General features: G+C 33.2%; 2 protein-coding genes across 5 annotated transcripts; both read right to left on the reverse strand.

Annotated features, from left to right (window-relative positions):
* Positions 1-470: 470 nt before the first annotated feature.
* On the reverse strand, positions 471-1,878 carry LOC11423900 (protein PHOTOSYSTEM I ASSEMBLY 2, chloroplastic). Its single transcript, XM_003592750.4, has 5 exons — positions 1,615-1,878; positions 1,367-1,523; positions 1,172-1,264; positions 965-1,098; positions 471-848 (listed from the first exon to the last, which is right to left on the reverse strand). The coding sequence occupies exons 1-4, from the start codon at positions 1,747-1,749 to the stop codon at positions 968-970; spliced, it is 516 nt and encodes a 171-aa protein (XP_003592798.1). The 5' UTR covers positions 1,750-1,878; the 3' UTR covers positions 471-848; positions 965-967.
* Positions 1,879-3,264: 1,386 nt separating this feature from the next.
* LOC11440754 (high mobility group B protein 15) lies at positions 3,265-9,525 on the reverse strand. 4 transcript variants are annotated; one of them, XM_024773114.2, is made up of 7 exons: positions 9,472-9,525; positions 7,867-8,077; positions 7,333-7,411; positions 6,806-6,968; positions 6,600-6,722; positions 4,351-4,745; positions 3,265-4,050 (listed from the first exon to the last, which is right to left on the reverse strand). In XM_024773114.2, exons 2-7 carry the CDS (start codon positions 8,034-8,036, stop codon positions 3,733-3,735), a joined length of 1,248 nt encoding a protein of 415 aa, XP_024628882.1. In that variant the 5' UTR covers positions 8,037-8,077; positions 9,472-9,525; the 3' UTR covers positions 3,265-3,732. The 4 variants fall into 4 exon arrangements, with proteins under 4 accessions (XP_024628882.1, XP_024628880.1, XP_003592799.2 ...); XM_024773112.2 differs by lacking the exon at positions 9,472-9,525 and adding an exon at positions 9,345-9,363; XM_003592751.4 differs by lacking the exon at positions 9,472-9,525 and adding an exon at positions 8,365-9,197.
* Positions 9,526-10,694: the final 1,169 nt, after the last annotated feature.

Genomic DNA, 10,694 nt, shown 5'->3' on the forward strand with positions numbered 1-10,694 from the left:
TTTAACCCTTTATTTTTGAAAAACAAAATAAATAACTCAGAAAGCAAAAGTCTGCGTTATTGACTCTGGCAGGGACAATCTCCATAGCCATTGTTATCTTCACAACCAAGTAACTACCCTTGCACCATCTCTTTTGTTAACATATAAATCACCACTTGAAAAATAAAAATTAACGCTGTACGAGCTAAGATTTCTCCCATCTTCTCCCGACACTGTTACTGATCACAAATTCAATGTACTCAATAGATAATTAAGGAATTACAACACCTTATTATATTTATGAATTATTCATTGAACGTTGTTATTCATGTATTTCAAATGTGTCAACCATCAAACTTGTTGTCGAAAAAAATGTTATCTCAATTTCTGTCCAAGTAACACAGGTGTGAACAAATAAGGCATAAATTTTTTAGCCGCTGTTCAATTTTTAAGAGCAATATAAAGAGCTTGAATCTGCTTGACACATCTTGGAGGATATAATACCCTAGATACACATGAGTTGAATAAAAATGTACGTATTTACTTGGTAACTATCTATATAGGACCTTACATAGCAATACTTGGTAGAAGTGTTTGTTGAATGTTTACACTATATATACCTGACATTTTGGAAGTCATTTTGGTAATCGTGAATATTGGCAATCTTAGTATTGAAAAATGGTTTTTCTTTCATACAAAATATTGAAATTCAATAGGTGCTAACTAGTAACCGAGCAAAATTTAGGGTTCTGGAATGCCTCCAGACCAAATATATTCTAAGCTAGGAGCCGATTACCATTGCAGTCACTGGTGGACCAGAAATAAGCATTAGCAAGCCTCAATTCAGTTGTGGTCACAAACAAGAAGGACTGAAAAGGATGTAGTACAGTGAATATAACAGCAGCAGCAGCAACAGAAGATTAACATTTGTTTTATGCCTTGCCTACGACAAGTTGGTTGGGTCGGCCATGAGTAGTATACATACCTTCTAAGAATTGGGAAGTAGGCGTCCATTATACATCTTATCAAGCAGTTTCTTTGCGTCAGGCCTCCTGAGAAGACCTTTATTGTTTGGCACACCAGTTCCTAAACAAACAGGGCAGACAAGCTTTCCTCGACCTACGGAAAATCAGTCAATTTAGTCGTTTACTAAGAAAAAAAGAAATGAGCAAATTAGAAGAATGAATGATACCATAACAATTAGGACATTCAGTAAATTCATAAACATCTTGTGCTCGCTTCCTGTTAAGAGCTTTCCATTTTCCTGTACCACCACACATATCACCTAAATGAAATGAAATGAAAAGTAGTATTATAATAAGGAAGAATATTATTATTATTATTATTATTATAACAAAGAATGAAGAGAAAAGAGAAGAGGACTCACAAATGATGTTACCACTTCCACCACAATTTCTGCAACCAGGAGGCTTATCAAGAGCGGTTGCTGCTGAGTTGGTTGCATTAATTAAAAATGGAGTTGAACACAAACATTTAAGACATTGACGCCTCGAAACAACTTCTTCTTCTTCTTCTTCTTCTTCCTATATGAATGCAATTAATTAAGTTAATGATGAGTGAGTGAGTGAGTAATTGAAATTGAATTGAAACTCATATATAAACATACATACATACCTTGGAGGAAGAATGATATCCTTGATTTTGAGGAAGAGTGGATTTAACAATAAAACAACGCGTCCTTCCTGTTTGTTTGATGGAAGTTGGAGGAAGGCATCGAGGAATAACAGACGCCTGCAAATTGCAATCCATTGAGATATGAAGAATAGAGTGTGTTGTTGTTGATGATGATGATGATGATAAGTTCGTTGTACAGTGTCAACAAATGGACTCCAATCCACAGGTATTGTGCTCTCCACGTATCTCCTCTCAATCCCCCACCACCCTAATCAACAATTTTTTCAATTTTATTTATTTATTTTATGATTTATACCTTTAAAATTATGAATGAATGCCGCTAATTTACTAGTATAATAGATTTTTTAAGAACATGTCACAAAATCTAACATTAACAATTTGTGGGACAACCAAAGGAATGTAGATTGGCATAAAAATCAAAACAATAAAGATAAAAAATAAAAATATAATGTAAATATGAAATAGAAAGTTGTCGTAAAATAATTGTTAAATTTAAAATAGTTAAAGCAAAGAGGGGACAAATGAAAACACAAATTTTTTATTTGGTGGTGACACAATGATTATCATTACTCAATAGGAAAGCTCCACTTAATTTGTAAAAAAAAAAAAAAAAAAGCAAAGCTCCACTTAAAAAAATAAATAAATAGGAAACTAATGTTTTTGCAGTAAGACCCATTTCTATTTTTTAAAAAAATAAATAAACTAGTGCTTCTTTTTGTTCGAACTTGACTACGTAGCCAGGACCCTATATCAGGGGGTGCGGGATTATGCCTCATTTTGTTAAGGTCAATTTTCAACTTTATAACTTATGTGGGGAGCTTTGATGCAACAGAAAAGTTGTTGTCACGTGACCTCATTAGCTTTATAGCTTTTTTTTTTTTTTTGACAAATTTTTTTATAGCTTATGAGGTCAACTTTCCTACGTATGTGAGCTTTAATGCACCAAATTGATTTTTTTTTTAATAGCTTATGAGTTCCTATTATCAAATTAGACCTATTTAATAACAATTTTTTCTGACGAGCTCATAACAATTTTTACTAACTTATAACGTTTTTATAAGCTATTTAAATCGCGAGTTTATAAGCTCAACTGTTAATTTTATCAACCGCTACAAATTAAATTTGTTATCTTTTAAGCTCTTAGTTAACTTATTAACAAGTTTAACAACAACTACTAATTTTATCAAGGATCGTTTATTGATCATAAACATAATCATAAATAATAGACAGTTATTGATCATAAACATAATCACATCCTCACGTGAAGTATAAAGTAAACTAAACTTGAAGAGAAAAATATATCTTTGAGATGGGCATGGGGTGCAATACAATAAATACAGGGGGTTCAAATTGTATTAAACTGGAATAATTTGTGTAATATTATAGGTTCAGGGGGTTCACTTGCATCCCCTAAAAGGCATGTAGCTCCGTCCCTGATTGACTACACCATCTACATATATGAGTCTTCAGCTTTATCATTTTATCTATCTAAAAAAAATAGTAGTACCTTCTGATATTCAAAGCGTGTATGTAACTTTTACCACGCAAAGTGGTTGTGGATATTTTTCTAAATGCATTTTATTTTATGAGAATCCGTGATCAAATATAACAATAAATCATAAACATGAATTAGCAACGTTATAAGCTTTGATCAAATTACGGTCTTCCTTGACAAGAGCCTTCTAGGACTTGGATTGTCTACAATAGCACGTTCAAGCAGTATGCAATTTCAGCCGTTGATTTGAGTTTTGACAATTCAGATCATACATCAGTTAACTTAATTATAAAATATCTTGACCATTTAGAGATCGGAGGGTGGAAATCTGTTTCAGCATCCTGATGCAAATACAGGAAATCCAAATTGCTCCTGAAGGCCTAGATAGTTGTAATTAAGCCAAAACAAACACCTTAAACTGAATACTAAAATGCCAAAACCCAGTTGATCACTGTAATTGTGCTTAAGTAAGTAACCACTGCAACTCAATCCTACCTCAAAGTTTCAACTGCAATAAAACTTCAAAAATATTCATAGAAAAATCTAATCCTATTCCATTCCCTAGCTAACATTTCTTCTTTCTCTATCTCTCCTGAAGATGCTCATAAACCCAACTTGGACGATCTCTCTACTGAATCCATAGATTCAGCACCAAGTCCTATAACAGGCAATGAATCCACACTAAAGTCTTTCTCCTTCGCCTTATCATCTTCATAGTCATCACTTCCGTCCAAACTACTCTGCTCCGGAGTTTGAAGAGAGTCTGCCTCAGCATTCAACATGTCAGTATCTGGTTCAGGAAGTCGCTGTCGAAGTGGCACAGCATCACTGATGACTTCATCATTCTTCAGCTTCTCACGGTAATACTCCATTTCTGTTATGTACCTCTCTTTGTCCTTCACGGCTTTATCTTGATAAACCTTAAATGTTGGTGCAACTTAACATGTTAACATAAAAACACAAGATAAAATAACCAAATAATGCATATCTGAGCTTCTGCGTCAGGAATAATCCTGTACTTTAATCCCTTAGCTATCATTCTCTAATTTTTAAAGCTTCTGGGGGACTAACTTGATTAACCAGATAGATTAGAGACTACTTTTTACATTTCAATAGTTCTTAGACCAAATAGGTAAGAGAAGGATAGTTTAGGAACTGGATTGAAAGTTTACTAGAGATAAAAAACAACTCATAGAAGATGTGTTAAACAAATTCCTTACTGCTTTTTCTGATTCAGGTAACTTGTTCCAGAGTTCACCAATGGTCCTACTAATTTCTCGGTCCTTCCCTCGGTGAAGAGGTTTTAGCCTTGGATGTTGTTCTGCAAAGAAGAAATTGTATCCACTTCTGTTTGGTTTTGGGTGAGCAGGATCTCTCTTTTTCATCTCTGATTTCTTCCTGCGTCGGCGACGATGGACACCGACAGAGGCGGTCACGTTGTTGTTATTAGCAGGAACACTATGGTGGGATGCTGGCAGCACAGGATTTTGTGGAGCTTGATAAAGTACGCCTTTGAGTTTCTCCGAACCAATTGTGACAGTAACTAGATAGCCACTATCAAATTTCCCATCAATGACCCCGACAACCTGAGATCCTGCCGAAGATGATCCCATTGCTGAGAGCACAAGAGAATAAACAATACTAGTTATTATGTTATCAATAACAGTAAGAGAAGTTATAGGTATTTGCATTTCTGATGAGTTGTAAAAAAAAAAAAAAACATACATAAGATTAGGTCCCACTTCCAAAAAAGAAAGAATGGTTAACAAGGAAAAACAAAGTTTAAACCAACATATATCAAACCCTATACCACTAGGTGGGGTTGACTGCAAGAATCAAACAGCACTATAATTCGCAATCCTATATTAAGTTTAAAGGTAGAACGTTTATCACTAAATCTCTCCGTACTAGTTTGGCTTACTTTTGTCACCCTGACTAATGGAATATCCTTTATCTGGTCAACTCTCGTTACTAGTACTTACATGATGTCAAACAAACTTGTTACTAGTACTTACACGTTGTCAAACAAACTGATATTTGACAATCTTTTCTACAATTGAAGCTGCCCCAATTTTCATTCTAGTACTTTTATTCCTAGTACTATATTGTCCGACAACTCATCCATCTTAATGTTTAATCTCCACGATACTAAACTTAAAATGTAAGATTTGTGCAATTATAGGATCACAAGTTTTCACGTCTAAGCCATAATCTGTGAGTTTCTTGCTAAGTTTGAATTTCATATACTTTGTTTTACACCTAAGCTGCTTAGAAGGAAGTTTTGTTTTCGTGTGGCTTATGTCCATTATTATAATTTTTCATTTATTTCTTATCTAATTCTTCCCGTAAAAGTTAAAACTATACTATCATCTAAAAACACCAAACATTGTGACTACATCTTACAACGTCCCAAGCAAACCTTGAAAACTAACATTAACCTATTGAAAACCATCTCCCTCGGAGTTAGCAATGGATTGCAAATAATCTTCTATGCAAACTAACATTACATTGAAAGTAAGATAAGCCCCACCCATTAAATGTAAGCTCATAATACTGCAGAACACATTGTATGAGACATGTCCTTTTGATGATAAAATAAGGCAAACACATAATTTTGCCATCAGTCACAGCACATGAGTAAATAAAATAGTAAATACTATATATAAAAATGTGTTACTTAGGTAACTGCTAAATATAACCAATAGATTTAAAAGACCAGCAAAATCATGTATATTCCGATTAAGTCATGGAACATCACTCCTAGGAGAAAGATAACATATTAAACATACATCTACTTAACCATATATGTACCATATATCTAGATTGAAAACTATTGAACGATTAGAGAAATGGAATCAGATAGGATAAAATCAAATGAAAATTAAGTAAAATCCCTATTCCATTGTTTGATTGTTTCATTGAGGAACTAGGTTTCCATTTCATTATTTGAGAATCAAAATGGTGGGTAAGTCAATTTTATCAATCGTGTATCAAGAAAAATAGCAGGTTAATCAAATTACTATATGCAATAGTGCTATATTGCCGCTATTTGACAATATTTTGTACTAAATAACATATCACAAAATAATAGCAATTAGTTCAAATTCCACTACTCTATAGTGTTGTAGTGCCGACGTAGCCACTAATTAACAACAGTAGGGTAGGGGTAAGCTATATTTATTAATTAACTTCAATAGAAATTTAGAATAGTTCACCCCCCAATATCCCGACAGGTTAAAAACTATAGATATGGGGTGGAAATGGATAGAACTTTTAAGATTTCATAACCTCACATCCTATTTCAGACAGTCCAAACAATTGCAACTACAATTTGCTCCCTTCATTTCACCCCTTTCCATCAATTTAAACATAACCTAAAATATTCTCAAACAAAACAACACTTCAACTTCCTTTTTCTTAGTGGTTAGTAGTTAATCTTATTTTAGGCTGAGAAAAGCAAAGCAAAGACCTTCGGGCGGTGCAGAATTAACTTTTAACTGTTGAAAGACAGCTGGTTGAACTTGGGGTGAAGGATGCGAAAACTGCATCTTTGGAGCAGGAGCTGGGATGGATGATTGACTCTGCAAAACATCTGCCATAGTGAAATTTCCAATTTATACATTAGAAGGGGCCCTGACATTAGTACAAACAGCAATGTGGTTCCAATGAACATACCGGAAGTTGTGTTGGTCCAGTCACGAGCTTTAAAATAATAGATTTGTTCATAATGGTAGAGTAATGAAGTATAGTACTTCCGCAGCACAAAAGAAGCATTTGTAGCCGTTGATGGAAAATTGAAAACTAAAGTTACTTCTTTCCATTTTCTATCTTTAATGATCTGCAAGACAGATTAACCAGATAAGGTAACTATATCACTACAACCAAACATATAGGAAAAATCAAAGTTATGATTCAAAAGAATAATAAAAAAAAAAAAATATTTAGTTGTCAATTACAATTTACAAAAACATGCAAAGATGTTAATATAAACAAGCTCTTTAGATACGATGATGAATCTATAATATTGATTCTCAAATTAGATTTTTTATATATGATGCTCTTATTTAAATTTATTTATCAAACTGTGTGTGTGAGTGTGTCCTATATTTTGGACATCATCAGTGTCTACATATTCACGCAATGTTTGGCATCGGTGTCCATGCATTCATACCAACAATATTGAAATTATAATTACATCTTACTTTTTCAAACCCACCACGAGAAGTCACTTCAACAAAGAGGCGATGTAAATCCAATTCCCTTCCCCCAATAACAGGAATCCTGCAATAAAATTCCAAATGTTTTTTGAAGTTGCAAAGTTATACAAGTAAATGGCATTAATAGTGTATAGTATCTCCAAAAATGCAAAACTAGATGCTGAGACTGCACTGCTAAGCCATAATTTGTTTACCACAGTGCCTGGTCCCATCCAACTAGAAAACCATTTATATCCAGAAAACATAACAAACATGGACCCTTTGCAGACATTGTAACAATTTCATAGCCATTATTATAGAATCATTATCTTAAACCCAATGTCAAAGCCAAAGAAAGCTAATTTGATTAGGTAGAGCAGCAACAAGTGCATGATGCATCGCTTATCAAAATATATAGAGAGAACAAAACACTATGATGCAAGGAATTTGACATGATATGCTAGTATTTTCCACATCTTAATATAAAAGTAAACCAAGTCACAATCTCTAGTTCGTAGTTTATAAATCCAGGGAGCTTACATGAACTTGGTGCCCATTAGAGTGTGGAGCTTCTCCAAGCAAAGTATGAAGAGCTTGGGATTGTCTACAACCTCCTCATAAGTTGCCATAGGTGGAGGATATTCACCATGGCTCAAAGCTGTCTCTTTCATGGGTAATGGACTCTTACTAAAACAAGATGTTGATGCCATTCACAACTTAATATATTCAGCCCTTAGTTTTTTTTTCTTTCCTGCGCCACCATTAAAAAGAAAAGGTAAAACAAACAAAAAAAGAGAAATAGGATTTGAAACTGAAATTAAAGCAAAGAAGTAAAGAGAATATAAAAAAAAAAACATGAAAACATGAAGATGAAAACCGTCCAGTATTTGTAGATAGGGAAAACAAAAACATTAATGAGAATAATGGCTACCTATACATGCAGACCACAAAAAGAAAAAAGACAAAAAAAAAAAAGAAACAGACAAGTTTTTAAGGATAAGAAGAATAGAGAAATTGTCTCATCTCATTCACATCTACCTTGAAGAAAACAGAACTGCAACAAGCTTGAAAGGTCTGATGAAATAACTAGCAGTAAGGAGAAAGGGATATAGATGATACATGGCCCAAGAAAAGGTACAGAAAAGGTGTGACAGAGCCATGAATTCCTCCAGATTACCGAGGATGTAACAGCATGAACCCATCAAAGCTCAGAGGTTTTGAAACAAAAACAGTAATAGCAGCTAAAACAAAGTGAGAGAAAGAGAAAGAGACCCTTTTACGCTATGGTAATAAAGACGCAACCACAAAGTCCTTTTCTTTTCTGGTCTCTCCCTAACCCAAGACACTGTTCAGAGACCTATGCCTACCAAAATAAATTAAAATATAAAATATAAATAAAAATGTATCTGATTTAAAGATCAATTAATCCATATGACCGACCAATCTAATTGTCCATTTGCAAAGACTCCATTTAAATTTTGAACAAAACTGAAACATTGAAAGAAAGACATGTCAAAATCTCATATCTACACATTATAAATACAGTGAATCCATGTGGTTTAGACCTATACTACAATAAATTAGTCTACTTTGGTATGGTAGCAAAAAACTGTTACATTAATATAATAAAATAAGTCAAAACTTTATTGTATAATCTAATCTGACACTGTTTCAGGGTAAAAGGGATTTTGTGGGGTTATTGTCAATCTATGACTAAGTACCAAAAACTTGACCTTTTTTTGTTGAAAGTAAATTCATGTCATACGCAGGGTCAATAATGAAGGGAAAAGTTGATAATGAACGTATTATCATGTGTTAATTTAGGTTTACCGTGTTAATAAAAAATAAAAAATAAAAAGAAGGACGAAGTATAAAATAACGTGTGGTGTTGTGGGTACATAAAAAGCATGTGACAAGAAGAAGAAGAAGAAGAAGAAGGTGAAGCAGAAATCATGAACAACAACAGTTTTTGTTTGCATATACAAAATAAGAATAATAATAAAGTAGGAAGTACTTACTGAACAGTGTTCAGAGCATCGTCATCACTCACTCACGCAAATGTAATTACCACTATTTTAATAAAGTGTATAATACTAATAATAAAGAACGATGAAGCTTTTAATTTAAGAGAAATAAAGGTCTTACCGTTAAAAAAATATACAAATAGGCTCCGAGATGCCAATGAATGAATGAATGGTGGGTGGATGGGTGAGGATAAAAAATTATTAACCCTAACAATTTATTTATACGCACTTTTTAAATTACATCATTGTCCTTGTTACCTTGCAATGCAGTCCAACAATATAAGGTCATTTATGACTTTGTCCTCCCAATTTTGTATTTTTAATTATAATTATAATAATATTTCAGAAGGTGTGAAACGAAAGGGACCTCTCGCTTTCATCGTCCTTTTGTATCGTCTTGCGGAGAACCGAAAATCCCGAGCCTTACAATATTTTCCTTCCGTTTTCATCTATTTTTATTTTTATTTTCAACAACCCAAAATATGGATAACAAATTAATGGCTTAAATTATTAAGTGCATTAGTGGTAGAATTTAGTTAATTAATAAATTATTATGACTAACCCAATTTTGGTTGAATGGGTTTATTCACTTTCCTAACTTGATTGGATCGTTTACTACTAAATATGTTTACGTTTATCATCGTGTTTGTTTTAATGTTTTTTTTTGTTTTGTTAACCTCCTGTTTTTAAGGAAAACTAGTTACAAACCCGTGCGAAATTCGATAAAAAAAATCTTTGAAAGAATAGATGTTAAAACGACGGAACATTGTGATTCATCATAAAATACGTATGAGCTGATTAAGAGAGCATATAATCAGTTTATGAGATTATGAATTGACATAATATTTAGGATGAAAATAATTGGAACCAATAAAGGAACCAATGATATGTGAATTTACATATTATTCAAAATTATAAAAAAGAGTGTTGTTGTAATACCCATATTTACATCAAATGAAATCAAGCAAAGAAGTAACATCAGTGAGTGAAGATAATCTTGTCTAGGATTAGAGTTAAGGTGATCTGTTGAAAGTGCGGATTGTGAACACCAAATCTTTATTTGAAAACGACTTGAACGTGCATATTTTTAGGTGGCTTCTCTAGATCAAAAATTAACTTATCACCTGCCTCTAACATATCTTCTCAGCAAAATTTGAAACATTGGCTGCCTAAGTATTTTTTGTAACTTGCTCTCTTTGCCGTTATCAAGCGACACTTATACCTTTTTTGAGCTTGTTTGTCGATGAGTGTAATTGTTTTCCGTGTTCCTTTTAGAAATGTCATTGATATCTCATTTGAGAAGTGCTAGGTACAAAACAAATTGCAGTGTTAATTAGAAGTTAT

The sequence above is a fragment of the Medicago truncatula genome, chromosome 1, assembly GCF_003473485.1.
Source record: "Medicago truncatula cultivar Jemalong A17 chromosome 1, MtrunA17r5.0-ANR, whole genome shotgun sequence".
NCBI classification, from domain to species: Eukaryota; Viridiplantae; Streptophyta; class Magnoliopsida; order Fabales; family Fabaceae; genus Medicago; species Medicago truncatula.